Source organism: Siniperca chuatsi, linkage group LG8 (assembly GCF_020085105.1).
Source record: "Siniperca chuatsi isolate FFG_IHB_CAS linkage group LG8, ASM2008510v1, whole genome shotgun sequence".
Lineage (NCBI taxonomy): Eukaryota > Metazoa > Chordata > Actinopteri > Centrarchiformes > Sinipercidae > Siniperca > Siniperca chuatsi.
The window spans coordinates 9,587,119-9,607,861 of record NC_058049.1 but is presented as its reverse complement, the minus strand read 5'-3'; the positions used below and the strand labels follow the sequence as shown (position 1 = coordinate 9,607,861).

General features: G+C 38.3%; 1 protein-coding gene across 10 annotated transcripts in view; it reads right to left on the bottom strand.

Moving 5' to 3' along the window:
- Positions 1–20,743, bottom strand: part of atp8a1 (ATPase phospholipid transporting 8A1) — a 108,157-nt gene that overhangs the window by 73,495 nt on the left and 13,919 nt on the right. For 6 of the 10 annotated variants that reach the window (XM_044206239.1, XM_044206241.1, XM_044206234.1 and 3 more), the window contains exons 2-6: positions 18,049–18,163; positions 9,904–10,003; positions 8,430–8,528; positions 4,105–4,150; positions 3,776–3,816 (exon numbers count right to left, since the gene is read on the bottom strand). In XM_044206239.1, the coding sequence (XP_044062174.1) occupies positions 3,776–3,816; positions 4,105–4,150; positions 8,430–8,528; positions 9,904–10,003; positions 18,049–18,163 (401 nt within the window). Of the gene's footprint in view, positions 1–857; positions 932–3,775; positions 3,817–4,104; positions 4,151–8,429; positions 8,529–9,903; positions 10,004–18,048; positions 18,164–20,743 lie in introns of those variants that run through there. The other 4 variants (XM_044206235.1, XM_044206237.1, XM_044206242.1 and 1 more) reach the window with 2 other exon arrangements.

Here is a 20,743-nt window from a genome sequence, read left to right as displayed (position 1 = left end):
GATTTTACCAACCACACACCAGCAGGGGGCGAGAGAGAGAAAGTGTGGCAGTTGTTGGCACAAGGGGCAGGAGAGGAGAGGATGAGAAAAAAAAGGAGGGATGGAGAGGATAAAGAAAATGAAACACAAGACAGACAGACAAACAGCAAACACATAAGGGAAGAGAGACAACTGTTTCAGTTTTTGGGAGATGAGAAGAGCACAATGATCAGTCCTGTATGATCAGAGGGTATGGTAGGTTATCTGGTCTCCTTTTCACAAAACCATTTAGAAAAAAAATAATACGGTAAAGTTGATGATAAAGTTACTCAGAGGTATTAAGTTTTAAATAGAAAAATATATTCAGAACAAAGTAGTGATGTGGGAAGTTATGGTAGAAATCATGCCAATACAAGAGGTTTTTGAAAACACTGTTCAGTCTGTATTTTTAGAGAAATCTAAATATAATTTGTGATAAATTTGAACTTAAAAAAATCTTAAAAGAGGGATACAGAATCGATGTAAGCCCCATCCACAGCAGATCTAAATGGTTTTTTGAAAAGGTGAATGAGGTAGGTAGGTTTATGCTGACATGATTGATCCATTCTAATTCAAACTCACATTACGATTGTCCCAACTAGAGAAATGATGGTCAGCAAGATACATAGCATCACATGCCTTTACTGGACTCTTAAAGTTATGTATTACTAAACAAAATTTTAAATTCAGATTTTCAAAAGCAGGATTTTAAGCCACTTTGACAATATTGGCATGATGTATTATCTAACCATCACTTCTTCAGGAGAGCTGAGAGAGAGCAAAAAGAATAAATAAGGGAGAAGTTCCCCACAGTCTGGCAGCAGGGTGGACTCCTATACCTGGACGATAAAATGGCAGCATCCGCAGGAACGAAATCACTGCCATTTACTCTAATAATATCGCCCACCTCAACCTGTGAAAATAAACTAGTTACTGCTGTGCACTGCCTATAAAACAGCATCAATGGAAACATAAGGGCTACATCAGGAGTAAAAATGCACAGCTGGTAAGAAAAAAAGGACATCAATAAAGCTGTAAACATGATACAACACTGATGAGAAGACACACTGAAGAAACAGCCGGAGTCCTCTTTCCATTACTGCTGAACTTTGCATAACAGGTGCAACCACTCATATTCCTCCATTCAACAACTTCAGAAGAAAAACTTGTATTTATCAACATTTTCAAGCATTAAAACTGGTAAAGCCACAACTTTAATGCATTTCATACAACAACAAGCTCCTCATGGGTACACAAAAGGTCTGTTGTATTCCTATCTAATTTAATGTCTATTATTTTAGCCACTGACATTGTAAATAAAAAAAAAGATTTATTGAAAAATCATGAATTAAAAATGGATTCTGATCAATGGCAATAACACAAAAAGAAGCAATCTACATGCTGATTAATTACCTAATTAAAGATTTAAAGGTCCAGTGTGTAACATTTAGGAGGAGCTATTGGCAGAATTGGAATATGTTTCTAAGTATGTTTTCATTAGTGTATAATCACCTGAAAATAAGAATCGCTGTGTTTTCATTTCCTTAAAATGAGTTTGCGTTTTCTGTGAGTTTCACTGCCACCGTAGTTTCTCCTACACGCTTGGAAGGGGAGGGTGAGGCGAGCGGTATTCAAATGGTTGCAATCTGCAATTTCACTGCTAGATGCAACTAAATCCTACACACTGGACCTTTAAAGGCGATTATAATGTATTTTGTCACAAAGACAAACATGGGCAAACTTAGTAGGTTTTAGTAGGAAGGATCGAACTTGTCAGGTTTATCATGTCACTCACATCACAAATACCATGTAAGTACATAAAGACTAGGCATTTAATTATGAGACAACAAGGGTAAATTAGCAATACTCAAACACTGTTTTACCAAAAAAAAAAAATATTACAGCTAAAAAAATCGGATTACATAAAATGCATGAACCATAACAAAACAATTTAGGTCAGTCTCAAACCATGGGGACTGACACGTTATAAATAATTGTAGAAAAGGTTTCAGTCGTAGTCATCTGGACACTGTTTTCAGAATCAAGACGTTTCGGCTCCCATCCGTAAGTCATTCTCAATTGCGAAAATGGTCTGAGAACTCAGAAATCTAAGCTACTCTGTGTTGCTTAAGCAAAAATGGCTTCTTTGACTCCTCTTTCAAACCAACTCTTCTCTCTACTTAGAATCTTCACTTCTCTGTCTTCAAATATTTGAAGCCATTTTTGTAAAAAAAGAAAACCCCTCTTTAAACAGAAATGGTGGTCTGAGATTCAACTTGCCAACTGTTTACAACAGCCTATTAACACCATGGTCAAGCCAATCATATGCTAATCAGGTACTTAACAGTGTTGAAGGAGGTGCAGCCAGAAAACAATAGGCCTGATTACTGGGCCATCATGGAAACAAAAGGATGTCAGTTTCAGGTGAAACTAGGCAGGTTAAACAGCAGACACTCAGGAAGACTCCTTCCTGAGGGCAGGGCCTAAGCAACAATAAGTAGCTTAAATTTCTGAGTTCTCAGACCATTTTCGCAATTGAGAATGACTTCCGGATGGGAGCGGAAACGTCTTGATTCTGAAAACAGTGTCCAGATGACTACGACTGAAACCTTTTCTACAATGGAACACTCCTGGACTGAGGGACTACACCGTCTTATTATAAATAACAATGATTTAGATATTTGGGGGAAAAATAAACAAAACACAAGTTATCATTTTGGCCTTATTCAAGCTGCCCTGAAAGAGTTACTAGTTGAAGGAACTTGGAGACCAAACTTTGGGAGAGAAGCCGCTTTTACAATATTCATGATGAAGATGTAAAAAGCATCAATTATTTAAAGCTAGCCTTTTTAGACAGGATTTCTATGTGCATTGGGGGAGAGACATTCACATACCAGCAAGAGACACAGTGATTTTGTCCCTGCAAGAATCAAATATTTTGTTAGTGAATTTCTTAGTTACACAAACCCTGTGCTATCACATCACTCTGATGCAGAAACTGTATTTTAATAGTCAGTGAAGTTTCATTTAATTTGATCATACATACCTCCTAAACCCCACCCTTCAGCATCTATAATGCACTACTACATATATTTCATTTTATTTTATCATGTTGTTATGGCATGTATGATGTCTTAAATATGTGACGTAATTGAGTTTCCTCTGAGTCTGGGATAACTGATGCACACAACCATCTATCTGTTGGTCTATTTGTCTATTTTGTATTGTTCTTAATATATTACATTTCTATTGCTGTAATAATAAGAATATGCAATTATTAGCCTAGGAGTTGAGATGGCAACATATGTACACAGACATTACATCTCCTGCTGTTAATTTAGCTCTCAAGAACCAATTAACAAATACTTGTAATAAAACAGTTTGTATTTATTGTCTGTCTCATATCTCAGAGAGCATGAAGAAAGATTAATCTTATATTGCACTGCTACATTTCTGCACAGCCTGGTGTTTTTTCTCCACACCTTCTGCTTTTAGGCTAATTGTTCCAGCCACATTAATAACATAGTTTCATTATGAGGGAAAAGAGGAAGCTTCTCTTTGTCCTCCAGCATCGCCTTCTAATGACCGTCCACATGGAAACGCTGGATTAATTAATGGCTGGATACTAGAGGGGACAGAGGGTGTGTGACAACACAATAGATGGCGAAACTGGTAGAATGAATTATCTGTTTTCAGCACTAGACTTTAAAAAATGTGAACTGATGAAAACCATTAGTGATACATTGTGGGTACATACCTTCTCCCAGTGCACAATCTCCCAGGCACCATTCCTCAATACTGTGGTGAGTAATGAGAGAAATGGGGGAAGTTACAGTAACAGAGAAAGAGGAAATAAACAAGACAAAGAAAAGAAGAATAGACAGTTGTTACAAAACACAAGACAAACCTGCATTAATGATTTTTTAGCCATGTTTCAATGCAGATAATTAGGTTTTTGTTAAGGCCTACTTGCTTGTTGACAATGTAAATACTTCTACACTAAAAATAGTAGTATGTTCTCTAGTAAAACCAACAACAGATTGGCTTTCCAATTCAAAAACCTGATGAAGAAATGGTTTTCAATACCTTGACATTCCTTTTTGTTGACAACACTGTCAGCATTGTGACGTTTCTGTAAGAAAAAAACAACAATTTTCACATTACACACATAATATCTTCTGATTATATAATATATACATAATATCCATTAATTAAAAAGTAACGATCCAAACCAAAGAAGAAAAAAAAAGTTTTTGCACTGGTGGCCACCATTAAGAAGCCCATTAATCCTTGGTAATGTTGATGCTTAACTCTACCCGTTTGTAACTCAGCTGGAGAAAAAAAGCATGCACATCATCACACATCATGGCAAAAACTAGAATATGCACACTGTTCCTTGCTCCCACATTTTTTATTTAGTGTTACTGTGCAACGTTTTGATCAATCAGATCTTCCACAGGCACATACAGGATAAACAAACATCTCATTATATATATCTGTATCTCAAAATGATGGCAATCTACAACAGGTGACCCTAGGCAACCACAGATGTGTCTTCAGAAAACATACATATATATATATATATATATATATATATATATATATATATATATATATATATATATATATATATATATATATATATATATATATATATATATATATATATATATATATATATGATCGAGGGTGCACGGTGGCAGAGCGGCTACAGCTCCTGCCTCCCAATAAGGAGATCGTGGGTTCGTGGGTTCGATTCCCGGACCGGACCAACATCACACAATCTCTCTGGGTGGAGTCTGCATGTCCTCCCCGTGTTACCGTGGGTTCTCTCTGGGTTCTCCGGCTTCCTCCCACCGTCCAAGGACATGCATGTGTAGGTTAATTGATAACTCTAAATTGCCCGTATTGAATGAATGTGTGAGTGAATGGTTGTCTGTCCTTGTCTGTGTCTGTGTTCGCCCTGCGACGAGTTGGCCACTGTCCAGGGTGTGCCCTGCCTAAGGCCCGAAGTCACTGGGATAGGCTCCAGTCACCCGCGACCCCCTAACGGGGACCAAGCGGTAGAAAATGGATGGATGGATGGATATATATGATCGAAACGTTGCACAGCAACAGTACATACAAAGAATGGTGTGCAGATTCTAATTTTCGCCATGACACTTCAGCTTACATACCAATACAGACGAAAAAAAAATTAATGGAAATTTCAACATCTACAATTCCACGACAATGGGACAAACTCCATCTGCTGATGAAGATCATGTGATAAGATCAAAAGCCTCAGAACCGCTACTAGATGGACCTTGTGGTGAGTTAATTTTTCCATCCACTCAGTTAGCTTTACAGGACTACCCGATAAGAGGACAAATCAAGCAGGATTAAAGCAGTGATATAAAGTTTGTCACATGGGGCAGCTCTGATGGAAGGTTCTGCATCTAAGGAGTTACAGCTAATATAATAATAATATATAACTAATTTTACATTGGCAGGAAAAATTAACAAATGTTTGACCACATATCTCCTTTTGTTGTGTGTATCTACCTACCGTATACTGCAGAGAAAACTGTCTTGTGATCCTTAATTCTCAATCAAGCAGTATATTCTGTATTTTACATTAAAGTAGCGTCTACATACAAACTAAACAAACTATCCTATATGTGCTGTATGTGACTAAATACTAATCAGCAGTATGACTTCCTCTCATGTCCCTCTTGTCTGCTGAACAGTCATGCAATCAACTGTGACATCAACAGCTGATTCCAAGGGACAGCTTGTCAACTAGCATCAAGCTGAGTAATAATGTGTTGCGGAACTGTCTCGTGTAAATAATCACTGTGTTTTAAAATGTAGCCGCTAAAAGCAACATGCACTGTACTTGATTAGTGAGGAGAGGACACATCCACCCACATCCATGCTATTAATCTGTTTCCTTTGAAGATCCATTCTAGTTTAGTCTAATTCTAATTCAATTTAAAGCTAATTTGGGTAATTTGGCACACTGTACTGTACATTTCAGGAGAAAAAAAAAGTATTCTGGCTGCTCACTGAGAAACCAGAGCAGCTGAAAGTGAAGTGGGGTTGCATCAATACACAGCTGCTAATGGAGGAGAGGTATTCACTCTCCTTGGCCAGATTTCTCTAATGACCTAGGCACTCAAGCTTAACCTTACACAAAAACATCTGTCTCATGCTACAGCTGCTATTACCCAGACATATCAAAGCCTAGAGTATATAGTCCCTGTGAACAATAACCATTTTAAAGCAAATAAACTGAATCTGCTCTAAAGGCTTTGTTTTCTCTTTTAAGTCCATCTCTTTCTGACTTTATGTTCCATGTGTCTGTTTCTTATACTTCCACTCTTTTCCTCTCGTTGTCCACTCCCCGACATCTTTGTCAGGTTCCAGTTGAATCAAATTAGTTTTAATATCCCTGCAACATGCTGTAGTGGCTAATGAATAGGCTGGTTGTGTCACGTGGCTTCAACATTTTACCAGCTACACTATACCCAGAAAAATTTTGCTAGTAGAGACCTTTAAAAAGCTCATTCATCATCCCCTGTGCAAGAGCTGTCAGCTAATTTCATTCATCTACACTATCTATTCTGGCTGTACAGACCCTCCTCTATTCATAGACATGTAGTAGGAATGAAACTGTATTAATATCCGTTACTCCACAACTTTTCCTGCCTTTCACCCCTCTCATATTCTCTCTCTCTGTCGCTTCCTCTCTCGCTCCTTCTGTCCCCATGGACATGGAGAAAAACAGATGTACTGTATGTAGATGATGTGTGTAATCACAGTGCAGTAGAAGGCGAGTAGCATACAGAGGTTATGCATAAATACTGCAGTATCAGGCCTCTGCAGACTACAGCCATAGAGGGAAAAAATTTAAACAGCAACAGATAAAAGGGTAGAGCATCTGCAATGTTACCTTGATTAACCTGCTAATATGGCTTCAACATAAACCTAATGAGACAGTGAGCAGCAGTGAAAGAGGTTTAACCACACAAGGGCAATAACAAAAAAATCTTTCATAGTATTACTATGTAAAAGTGCACCACACACTATTGTGAAATACTCTGCAGCTCATGATTCGCAGTATTACATTTCAGTTTGTAACATTGTAAACTAAAAGATGGTGGAACTACTCAGAATAAACAGCCTGCAGCAGAGAGCCACAACAAGGTAAAATACATGCTGTACAGTGTGTGTCCATAGTGCATGATTCATGAAGTTAGGGGTCGATGTTGCCCTGTCAGGTCAACTTGTGAGGGACAGCGCAGCACAGGGAACAGACAAGTGTGCAGGTGACCTTCAGCAATAAAGAGTCATCACCACTCCGTTCCCATGTTTTTCACAACAGGCCGAGAGGAAAAGTGCTGCGCTGGTCCCTTCAGCTTGAGATAGATACTAATAGTATCTGTCCACTGGGACCTGCATAAAGGATCGCATTGCAGGGTCACTGCAATACAGTAGAATGCAACATTTCCTCACTTAGTCCAGATGGAGTTGAGAGGATTCATACAATAAAAAAGACTGACCCAAAACACAATAATACTGAAATCAACCTTTCATACAAAATAAATTGCATAACATTTTTTCAAGCTTCTGCTCAACAGTTCAGATGAGGGCAGACAGTTGTTTTGTTTTGTTAGAACTAACTGCCTTTGTGCATGAGCATTCAGTATCTAGGTTAATTGACTGAATGAGTACTGTGGGTGCAGTAGGCACAGATGTGAAATGAGTGTGTGTGTGTGTGTGTGTGTATGTGTGTGTGTGTGTATGCATGTCTACATATGATGGTGCGTCTATATGTTGGGGAGTATCCTGCTTTGGTCATATGTCTTTTGATAGGTATTGTTAACTGCATTTGGTTGTGCAGTATATTAATGGCATAGATATCGAGGAACATTGAAGGCACAACGCAATTTTTTTTACCACCCTCTACTACATATGGCCAATGTAGTTGTGTCCATACTGTCTGCATTCATTGAGGACCATGATGTGATAGCTGGGATGCAAAAGTTGCTTTAAACCAAAAGCCTCCAAAAGTTTGTTGATTGCCTTTGTATACTTGCTGACTGTGTGATTTTTTTTAATCAGGGTCTAGCTGATGTGTGCATGTCTTAATTCCTGCAGTAATGATGTTTTTCTAAGTCAGATGATGGCTCTCAGGTAATATCACTTTTAAGACATCGTATGACAAACACTTTTATACAACGATATATCATAGTGTATATATTAAAGCCATAAAACTAATCTGAAAATACTTTGTAATACTTTGAGTAATAAAAGGTCTTATTGGTTTATAAAATACAAGTCAAACGTTCGCACAGAAAGAGAGATCTTTTGAATGGATGAAACAATCACCAAGACTAGTATCAAATAATATCTGAGGTTTGTCTTACCAGATCCTCAATGATCTCCTTAACAGCAGCCACCACCAGGATGAAGAGCAGCGGCACCAGTGTGGTCCAGCGACCAGTGGGAGACACATCTGGGATTTGCTAAAAGAGACACAATATGGGAAAATTAAAAAGGATGACAGTGGCCAACAGAAACATTTTGCCCCGTGCATGGTCTTGTCAGCTCATTGTGTCTATTGTGGCTATGCTTTAGTAGCCTGGTTCCAGACCTATGATTCACCACCACCATCTCAAATTTTGCTAGAAATAAATGCAAACTCCAAATTACTATTATAACGCTCTCCTTAACACTGCATGATTAATTATTTGGCTATTTAAAGTCTTTCAAAATTAACAGTCAAATGCCTGCGTAATTAAAGCCAAGCGAGGACCACAGGAGACAGTCACTGTTATACTGCTCGAAGGAAACTTGAACGAAATGGATCTCTCGTCTCCCTCATCTGCATAGATGTTTAATTCAAGGTTGCGGCATTGACGGGGCAGGTAATGAAGATTCACACTGGCTGCTTTTCAAAGCAACTTGAAGGTCACTGGATAGAGCCGTTTCCCATCCTCAAAGCTCTCATTAACGAAGGGTAGTCTGTCAGCATGAATATAGGCAAAGACAGAAACTGAGTTCCTTCTCTCATTATTTAATCTTGTCTGCAAAGCTTTGAACACCTGAGACACCAAGATTTGGGCTCCTTTGAAACATGTAGTAATGATTGGTGCTTCAGGCATTAAGTGTTCTTAAAAGGGATTAATGTACAGTATACAGGCAAACCACTGCAAACTTCTTCAGGACTAGAAAGTCTTTGTTCTGCTGGTATTTTTCAATCAAAAAAGTGCTAGGACTACTAAGATCTGGGGCTGTTGTTGGGCTGTAATCAAAACCGATAATCAGCTGGACACTGAAACTCTCTGCCCCGGAGAAGCTTTAACAAATCTGATGCTAAAGATTTTCACATCACGCCTGCTTTTCTACTTGTGGCTTCACATCAGTTGGACTATTTCAGTGTCCCGTGTCACACTAAGTAAAGCACAGTGCAGTTTCTTTACTGCAGTGTAGTGGTAGGGGTACAGTGAAGGACGAAAACACAGCCACCCACGGCACCCCATGCATTTTCAAGGCATGTAATATGCAGTATAGTGTGTGTTGAGCCTGCAGGCAAATCTAGTTTGCTTTTAAAGGAGGCACACATAGTATTACATGTATTATTCATTATCAGGCTATATAAAGTACCGTGTGTGTGTTTGTGTTTGTGTGAGTGAGCTTATCTGTGTGTATATGAAATTACAGACATGACCTTTGGAAATGGTGTCTAGGTCATGGCAAACAGTAAAAAAAGACCACTCGCACACTGATGGGAACGCAGCATAGATTGAAGCTGAGAAAAGCAGTGATTTAACACAGGTTTGCCAGTTATCTTTTTATTTAAATCTATGTCACGGAAGCACAGAAACCACAGCATCTTACCTGCAAGAGTGCAATGAACAGAAAGAAGGCATTGGCTGCCCTCCTGAACTGTGAGTAGAGGAACCGGGGAAGGAAGGTGAGGACATTATATTTGGCTGTGCTGAAGACCACATCAAGCATCAAACAAGGCCATAGGTGGAGGAGGGAGCAAGAGAGAAAGGGAGACAAAAGAAAGAAAAACACATGGTTAGTTCTCAAAATCTGAGCAGTATTTTTTATGTTATTGACATTCAAAATGCATACAAAATGGAAATTCACCTGGTTCACATATTGTCTAACCTAGCCATTCAAATATATTCAAAATAACCAATTCCTACCACCCATTCAAGAAAGTCCTTTCTGTTGCAGAGACGGGTGCATCTGTGTTTGAGTGTGAGACTGATGAACAGCAGAGACCAGTGCATTTGACGATCATAAAGAATAATTAGGAGGAAGAAGGGAGCTGGCAGAGGGGCTGTAAAGAGCTCCTGGCAGACGTGAGCTATGTTGCCTGTGCTGCAGTGGGGGGGGGGCATTGATGGTGATGGTGGTATATCGAGGGTCATACTTCCAGCAGTCTGATTTACAGCTGCGTTAAAGGGCCAGTCAGAACAGCCACTTTGGGAGAACATATATGCCTCGTTGTATGCCAAACCACTGGCAATGCTTTGCTTACTCACGCGCACACAAAAGCCATCACACATATACAAGCAGAATATCAGAGAATATAGCCTCCAACTCCTCTAAAGGGGGCTAAGCATATGGAGGTTAACATTAGTGATATCACCGTTTTATTCCTGTTAGACTGAATTATATCTGACAAGATCATTTTCAGCATTTTTCACTTGTAGCACATCCACAAGCAATGTGGATGTGCTACAAGTAAAGTTATGGGACAATGGGCTAGTATTAAATTGAGTTAATAAAAAAATAGGTTTACATTAATTGTCATCCTTGTCGACTGGTACAGTGAAGCTGTCCATGGTGAGTGAGAGGAACAGAGTGAAAGCAAGTGAGGAAAAGAAAGGCATTGTTCTGACAGCAGTACAATGTAATACCAGCCTCACAAAGATGCCTGATGAAGGGCCTTGTCAGAACAAGGGTCAAGAAAGGACCAGCTTTGTTTTATTCAACAAAGTCTAGTCTTTTGTCTAGTCTGATTATTTCAGTTTCTGTGAAAAGACAAAAAATCTCTGGGTCACCTGTAAAAACTAGAGTTTGATAGAGAGTAACTGAGCCATGTTAAAAAAAAATTTAAATCACTGCTGATGGAGCAGAATAATATGGACGCAAAGATAAGTCATTTTAATTTTATAGCATTAAAATATTTTACTTTGAAAACCATGTATCTAAGTTCATGTGGTTTAAATTCCCCTCTTTGAAATTTCCTGAAGGTAATTTCAAGTTGAGCTATTTCAAAATTGTTTTTGTTAATCCCAGTTTCACAAATTCAGATAGAAAAAGTTAACTGAATTAAGTGTACAAGGTTTCCAGTCACTCATCTGAACATCTCCTTCTTGGATTATATGCCTGACAGAACAATGCCTGATACGACAGAGGCCTGATTGATTCCATTCAGGCTTGATTGCTTATCCTTGGTGGCCGAATGGTCAAGTTTGAATTTTTCATCTTGAATTTTGGTGTCTGAACTTCCTAAATCCAATTTGAGCCACTTGATTCAGAAATTGCACAACTGAAATGTCACAAAGGGAAATTCAAACCAAATAAATTCAGATAGGTTTTTAAAGTAAATTAATTCAGTTATTTAAAGTATAAGTATATCAATTTCCGGTGTTTAGTTGCTTATAAAATTAAAATCCTTATGGCTTTTCTTTGCTTTCATAGAATAATAACAATTTTAAAGCTGTCTGAAGGTATGTAGGACTGGAGGGGATATGGGAGATATCACAGTGATCTTTACGTAACAATGTTATCATAAATTAGGGGAAACCAAGTGGATCTGGTTTTCTTTTCCCTATTAATTCTGATGTAGATCTGGATCAATTTAATTTTCAGTAAAGTCACCATTTAAGTACAGCAGTCTACTACCTGTTGTGAAATACTTTGCCATACATCATCCAAAGCCAATAACAATACCATGAACGCATTCATATTAAGTACAGGTGACCTCACTGGGAATTAGATGGATAGTGTCTGGTTGTGCTAATGCATAGTTACTGCCTCAGTCTATCCCTTGAGATACAAAGAAATAGTGGCCCTGCCTTTATCATTTCTCTTTTTCAATACATTTGTCATCTCATCTTTGAGATCATCCTTCTCTTTCTGTTTATCAGTTTATTTTCTTCACTCTATCCTTAATTTCTGACCTCATGGGGTACTAGTGTAAAGCATGCTGTGTCCTACTCTAGTTACTCCTGTACACTGTATTACTTTCTCAACTGAGACAGGGCAGGATAAAGAGCTCATTTAACACTCTGCTTAATGGATGATTATGGATCTTACATTTTATTTCCTGGCAGTGCCCTGAGGATCAAGACGATATGAGAGAAGAGCTTTCTCCACTCACTCACAGATGTCCAGATTATAGCCATGCAGCACTGATCAGAAGAACTTTTAACCCCATCTATCCACCACAGCAGACATTACAGGAAGTCGTTATGAATGTCTATTTTGGTATAATAATAATAATAATAATAATAATAATAAAAAGTTCAACAACTGTCAACTGAACATTTGAGATGTCATTGAGTGTTTTGTTGGATAGTCTTCATCTTTTAACCACCTTTTATTGACACCTCTCATCTTTTCTAATCAGTCAAACATCCAAAAACCACATTACACACCAATCTTTCCCCCATGAGATTTAAACATTTATAGCTGGATTTAAATGCAATTAAAATCTGATTGCTCAAAATGGAACAAACTCTGATTAGATGTCAAGTTTTTGTTTCCATTATTCCACAGGTGAAGGGCACTGACAGAGAACAGCACACCTGGAGGAGAGCCAACAGGTGACAAGGATGTTCTGCACCATGACTTGCAAAACTTCCATGATAGGCAATGACAGCAGATTATGTTGTTTAAAAGACTGGGTCATGATCCACCCATGGGCCATGGTGGACTCTAAATGGACTGCCAGGGGCCACATAGAAACAAATGTTAACCAGCTGTTGCCAGATGAAGACTATCACAGTAAATAAGCTTGAAACCCCCCTGCTTGTCCACAGATCTGTGTGTTACTTTTAAATAAAGATTATTTATTCATTCTTCCAGCTCAACTTGTAAAAAAAACCAATGTCATGTAATTTTTAAAAGCTGTTTAACTGCTGCAACACAGTTATATATTTATCAAACTTTGAGCTGATGTTTCAGACTTTGGGAATCATTTCCCAAATTTTTGAAAAAACACTCAATACGCACTTTTCACAATAAAAATGCATTAACACTTCTATAATATATGGAGTTTCCATTTATTTTAGAAGCTAATCAGTCTTTTTGATCATACAAATAATAACAGGTATAATGACATTTCATTCAAAGTAGGCATTTTTGCATTTCTCAACTCATCATAATTGACAATATAGGCCTGTTTTGCATGTAAACGTGTTTTTTTCAATGTAAACAAACCTTTAACAGCAACAGAAAACTGCTTTGGGTTACCAGAGGACAGCATTTAGGAAAACACTATTAGTCTGCCCACACAATTTCTTTCTTATCACTTGAACATGAAGTCGAACAACTGGTTGGACCAGTAACCTTTAAGGATGAATGAACTCCTGTTTAATTTCCTTTCAAGATTCGCCTGTAATTATATTTGTTACATTGCATACAAGTAGTACTGCAACTAACCAGTTAACTGTGATGGTAAACTTTATTGTGTGGTGTGTGTGTCATGTGCACAGTTTAATATTTAATTATGGTATGCTGTAAAAAAGCTCAAATTTGGTCACAATGATTTAAAAAGCCACCTAATAAGTTGAGAAAGTTGTCTGTGTCTATGCGTGTCTCAGTTGTCCCTTGTTTTCCACACAAGACTTAGAACATCAGCATTTCATGGATAAACAACAGTAAAATGGTTTCTACAGCCACTCCTGTTTGCCATGGGATAAGTTGTCAATATCTTAGCAATTAATCACCTTTACATTACAAACAGATCTGCCAGCAACCAACTCAGCTGAATAAACAATCCAACAATCCTCATGCATAGCAGTGAGAACAGGGTGCCTTTCTGTTGTGAGGCAGGCAGGAGTCACATGTGTGTACAGAGCAGTGTATTCATATTCTGTAGGTAGAGATGCTGCAGAGGGAGAATGAGAGCAAGTGAAAGCAAGAAACCTGTGAGGGCTTTCTATCTGCTTGATTAGATTCACCATTTATCACAGACCCTGCTCCTGTAAGTGTCTCCACAGGTCACTTTGAGACAGCAACCAACCCTCTTGAACAAATTAGATCTTTACAGCAGCCTAAAGCCCGATGTGCCTTCAAGGCTTGAGGCGAATGTTTGGGCACATTTGGAATTTAAAAACTGCAAGGACAAAGAAGAACTCAACAAAAGCCAGGTTATCTACAAGCTGTGTACTTCACTGTTGAAATAATGCAGTAGCACTAGCAGTTAAACCTCAGAAATCATTTGACAAGACACAACTTGGATGCATTACAGTCAGATCCAAAAGTGGTGGGTCTGAAACAAATGCAGCTTGAAAAGGCATTAACATGCAAGCTGCCATCCAGTTCACTGTGTGCTCAGAGACAGTCTGTTGTAATTTTTATCTGTAAAAACGTCTGTTAATTCATATATTAATAAAACGGGCGTTATGTACAGTGTCAGTATTGAATTGAATGTTAGTCATATCTAAGCCAAGTGATTCTAAATCTGATTAACAGCTATAGTCATACAACTCTACATTCAGATCAGTTGAATATTTGGAAGACTATAGCAATAATTTATTCTTGATAATTTAATCAGCCTTCTTTTGACCATAGTGTTTGTGTTTTAACAGCATCAGCTTCAGCTGAATGGAACTAATGTGATATTTTCCTTTATTTTTCAGTGAGGCAGCCCACTGAATTAATGACTGCCTCTGGTAAGGTCACAAAAATTGAATACACTTTTATTTTTTAAAATATGCAGAGGTGCTCTTTCACAGCAAAGGCCATATTACCTAAACTTCTTTGATGCAAAATAATTCAACCATCAACCATCTGCTACTCCAAACAGCTTAATAATGCTAAGTCTTGATTGCAAATTGGTTTGTTAATAATTTATAACCAAACAAAAAGTCAAAGAATGATAGGTGACACTAATGTGATATCTACCTAACTAACTATAAAAGGAGCTTGAGAAAACTAAAATACATTAAAATCAGCATCCATTTTCTTACAGTTGAGTAGTTTAAGGAAACAAACTGGAGAAAGGCAGATACTCTGCAATTTTCTTAGCTGCTTGCGTCTGTTATTTGTCATGTCAATACGTGAAGCTGGCCTAACAAATGGCATAACCATAAGCACACTTGCATTTTTCATTTATTATTGCTGTTCAGTTTACAGCCGTGTCTATGTAAGCACATACATATCTCAAGCTGCTCATGCAGCAGGAATGCTAACAGTAACATTCCTTGACAGAGGACGGCCTGACCCAACAAGCCTGACCTTTAATGCTAAAAGCACTGCATCCTTCCAAGAGGAACAACACGATAAAAAGGGTCAGTCTGGTATATCTGGACTAAGGCACCACTGTTGATATAAATCTTGTACTTATCAAATATCATATGGCTGAGGGTGCTGTCATGGTCGTTCCTCACATCAAAACCACTGCACTGTACACTGTTTTAACTATGGGGCATGTATTCAAAAGTCATCTTAAGAAGGTTGAATACAAGATTTTAAAGATATATAGTAGATCAGTCTGCTATTTACTTACCAAAGAAGGACAGAGTTTACAAAGTATCTTCATTTTTTTTGTCTTTAAGACAAAATTTTCTCAACATATGCTCAAAATGCCCTTAAAATGGATTCTGACTTTTCAAGATTGCTTGCTATCAGGACATTCTCCCCAGGATGACATTTAAGTAGCAGCTACACAGTCTAGGCATGCTTTAATTCAGCTGTTTTGCTTATGACTCTGTAGGTTAATGTAGGGTTAAAGGCAAAGTAGTAAGTTATGCTGCAGGTCACCATGAAAAGCACTGATGGCCTCTGGGTTGCCATTACCAAGTCACAAATAGCAGCAAAATCATTGCAAGAACACAACTTACAGTAGGGGTGTGCCATTTCATATTGTTCACGATAATACCGGTGTCATTTTTAATATGATAAATAAATAAATCATATCATTATAATGACAACATTCCAACTTGTTGACATAATGACGTCGTACCGTTATGCACAGCAACAACAAGCATCGCTGAAAGAAAAAGGATGATTGCTACCAGCTCCACGGTGGAGGAGTTGGTTCCAAAACGGGGTGCTACTTCAGTAGTGGACGTTGTTTGGTTAACAGCGCCATCCGCAATCGATTAACTAGTGGACAATCTCCCCTCGCTCTACCCGCTCTGTACGGTCTACTGACAATCTCACATGCTCTGCAGAGAAAAACAGAGATAAGGAGTCTCCTACGTTGTTTAGTAAAAGCTTGTAAGTGCATCTGTTGGTGCCAATGTCATTCGGTACCACGTTGGTTTTGATCGACTACATCATTAACAACAAGCCTCCTCCCCACGCGGCTCACCTGCTGCTGTGAAAACAGACTCGCGGGTGAAAAAGTCCAAAACGCGAGTGGTGTTTTTTCGGTGACTTTATAAAACATACTGTTGATGAAGAAAGTCAACACATACAGGGAGAAAGAGAAACAGAAAGAGGCAGGGCAGGCCGGTGTGTGTGCACTGTGCAGTAAGAGACAGAGGTGTAGGTGTGTGTGTGTGTGTGTGTGTGTGGAGAAAAGAGAACTGATTAAAGTAGTTTGTGAGTAAACACTACAAGGTGGTGAATTAGGTAGAATTAAAATGCTGAAATAAGAAATAACAGTACAAATAAAGTAATGTATTATTTCAAATATTATATATATATGCTGCATGGTAAGTGAGAGAAGTTACTTGTGTGACTAGTATGAAGTTTTATTTTCATGGCTAACAAAGACAGGAGGCTGTACTCATCAGCTGTACATAAACCTCTACAGTACATGTTGTCTTCATCTGCTGTTGTAAATCTCACAGAGGATTTATTAGATTTTTCTTCTGAAGGACTGTTTCAAGTTTGATGCTTCCTCAGCTTAGTGAGGAAAAAGATTGTGTTTGTCCATGCAGACTCAAAATCTGGAGGTATGTAATGTGGACATAGTGTAGCAGACCATTGTGTAATTCCTTTCCTAGGCACCATTGTGGCTGCATTGAGAGTAGACGGCATTTTGTTTCCCAGCACACAAAAAAGGCAACAAGGAGCAAAATGCCCAGATTAACGTAGGGAAGAAGCGTACAAGACAAGCAACTATGCATTTTATTTTGAAGGGTGTACTCAGCTTCTAGCATTACTGCTGCGTGGGTGGTACTCCAGGGTTGGTCTAGTGAAGCTATAAATGTGGATCATGCTTTACTACATGTAGACATGTGACAGCTAATCACCACCCACACACTGAAAAAACAGACTTGAAAAAAGACTTGAAAAAACTGATTTAATACTACAGCATATTTCAAAACTTAAAAAAAGAAAAAAACAACTTGGGAAAAAGAAAGTTTTTTTTCAACCAGCCTAACCAGACTGGCAAAGAAAATGTTTGGGAAACCCTGCCCATCTCAAAGCATCACATCAGTCATTAACTTCCTTTCATTTCTCTGGTGTGCTGCACTATTTATGATTAACCACAAGGTATTGAAAGGTCAACATTTGGTTCGCGAAGTATTACTTTCACATGAATTACCACCCAAGCAGTGCTACATGATGCGACATGCAGACCCAAACAGTTGCCTTATGCAGGGCTCTTGCCAGCACTAGAGCTTGCACCAACATTTCCCTGTTGGTTACGCTGCCAGACTGTGCTATCCAAAACATTATGATACGAAGTCATTTAATATTAACATAATGCAATTAGCTTTCAATAAATAATACCTTGATTATGACCATTACATTACAAATTCTCTATACAATATATTGTATATATTGAATATTTCCCATCATATTCAATACATTTCCATAAATACAACATCTCCTTACCTGACTCGATTGTTGCAAAACTTGGTGAACTGCGGCTGGTTGAGGTGTATCAGCCGGGCATCTTCTTGGTCAGCTAAGGATGTCTTTTCTGATGTGTCCTCTGTCTTTTCATATCCTGCAGCATGGAAGAAAATACATTCTATAAGAAACTAAATCTGCCTTGAGCACAAAACAAAAGTAAGATGAAAAGGTGTTTTGAAGTGTTTGAGTTAGTGCATGTTGAAAAATCCCCAAAGGAGTCTTTGGAGTCTGTAAAAGGCAAGTCGGTAATTTCAACACTCAGAGTGAAAACTATAGAGACTGCAGGTGACCTTGATGCTTTAGAGACCTTAGATATATATTATACAAGTCTTTTCTATATATCAAAATAATCTTTGCAGATAGATTAATAACAACAAAAGTATTTTGGTAATTTTTGGTGATGTGATGGATGAAGCTGGCATTGTAAAATTTCTCATTGTAATACTTTTCAAAAGAAGATGTCATGCACTGAAAAGTGTAATCAACTACATTACAACACCTTTATTTTATTGCATAGATGATAGGAGTACACAATGTATTAGTCATTACAATCACTGCAGCCTACACTGAGGAGACACTATATGATACACTTGCCTCAGATCAGGAGCAATAATCTGATGGCAGTGTAATGCTCAAATTATTATCTTAATGGAGTGAGAAGGTGCTTTGGAAAATATAACAGTGGGCTTGCCAAATGACATGACAATACATCTCTTATTACCACCTCCACAGTAAAATGCCAACTTGGAGAAAAACCCTGTTACATAATAACACAGGGAATCAACTGCTTTGTGTAAACAGCCTGACTCATTCAAAGTAACATATATCTATGGAGGAAATTCTGATATTCCTCAAGTTATCTGTAGATAGACATTTTGTCTGTTTTAGGAGACTAGTTCTGTTTAGGAGACTAGCATCTTCCTCAACTTCAATGTGTATGAATACAAACGTGTTACCATCACAACAAAACCCTGGGAAAAGTCAATGCCTTTGTTAAAAGTGCCCAAAGCATTCAGTAAATGTCCATAGTCTGATTACTTAAAAAGCTCACATTTCAGGAACTGCCTCTCAAAACTTGTTGCTGGAAATGCGTTGTGATTGGAGCTTGGCATTTCCTGTCAAGAGTGACATCCTGCTGGCAATAGTAGATAGGACCTATCTGTGTGGATCAGCAGTGTGGTGACAGATAACTACAATACAGAGGTACTGTACATGGCAAGGCTTTGATCCAAATGTATTTTTTAATATTTATTTCATTTCACTGCAGTATCATATTAACACAATGTGGAAGTAAAGTATGAGCTTAGCCTAAAAACTGATACCCATGCATAAAAGACCAGCTTACAGAACTCATTCATTCCTCACTCAAATATTATGCCTTATTTTGACCATTAAATGAAAAAATTAAATGTTTAATTGGCAGAAGCTGCCATTCACTGCTGAAAAAAATGTAAAAACCCTTTCCTTGGAAGAGGTAGCACTGCTCTGCTCCCACCAAGTTCAACAAAGTGGGATGAAGGTACTGTATTTTGGCTAAATCAACACATCAAGTGAGGACTGTACATGGGTTGCAGAAATGCTTACACATGTAACACATTTTTTCCTTTTTTTTTTTAAAAAAAACACACCCAAATGTTATTATTTTTTTGATTTACTTTGGCTCTGTAGGCAAGATCTAACATCTCCAGTTAACATGCATGCTTTCCATGCTGGAGACAGGTGCTGCATCATGAAAAAGGATGTCTAGGGATGGTGTGGGAATCTCAAGCCTCTCTAGCTTGAAGCTGCTTACTGCAGTGTGGGATGGCAAATAGGAAACATGCCAAAAAAATCTCTCTATTTAACAGAGAGTGACTCGTAAAGATGTATGAGGACTGGAGTGGATGTACAGGGTGTAAGTTCAACTCTACACATTTACAAAATCATGATTTCCTCCTCATGCCCTGGTAGGGCTGTCCTCTTTTGATGATCTCTCAAAAATCTGAACACATATATGGCACAATCTACTATGACAGTATAGTGGTAGATAATTGTTCATTTAAAAAAATGCCATTCAGCTACATTCACATTTCTCATTTTGAAAACTTTTTCAAACATTATGCTTAAAACATGGGTGCCAACTAAGAAATTAAGGCCCTGGTAATATTTTTAGGTAATAGGTTCAGTCTTTGGACTTACCGTTCAGGATGTAATTTTGCCAGGTTTGGCAGTAACAATATTGAAAGTAGAGCTGAAACGATTAGTCAATTAACTAATTAGTCGATCAACAGAAATCGTCAACTATTTTGAAGAGATTAAGCAATTAAAGCCTGAATCCCACCAGGCACGGCTACGTCTCGTTCTGGGTGTGATGCAGCCGCCGGAGCTGATCGCAGCCATTCTAGTCAATGCTTGTGATCCCACCAGATGCGCCGCAGCGCATCCCAGAAGTGGTTTTCTGCTCTGCTGCACGGTCCGAGTCTATTTTTGACGGAAGCCACATAAAGCTGCACAGACCGGATGAACCGGGCAGGAAGTCAGACACCGAAACAGCATAGTGAATCCGGTCAATTTTCAAAATAAAATACCCTGTGCAGACTCCTGGTCGTATGTCAACAAAAACACAACTAAAACAGACAAAAATAGAAACCATTTAAACCATTTACCCATGGTAGAAGCACAAAAGTCAAGAGAA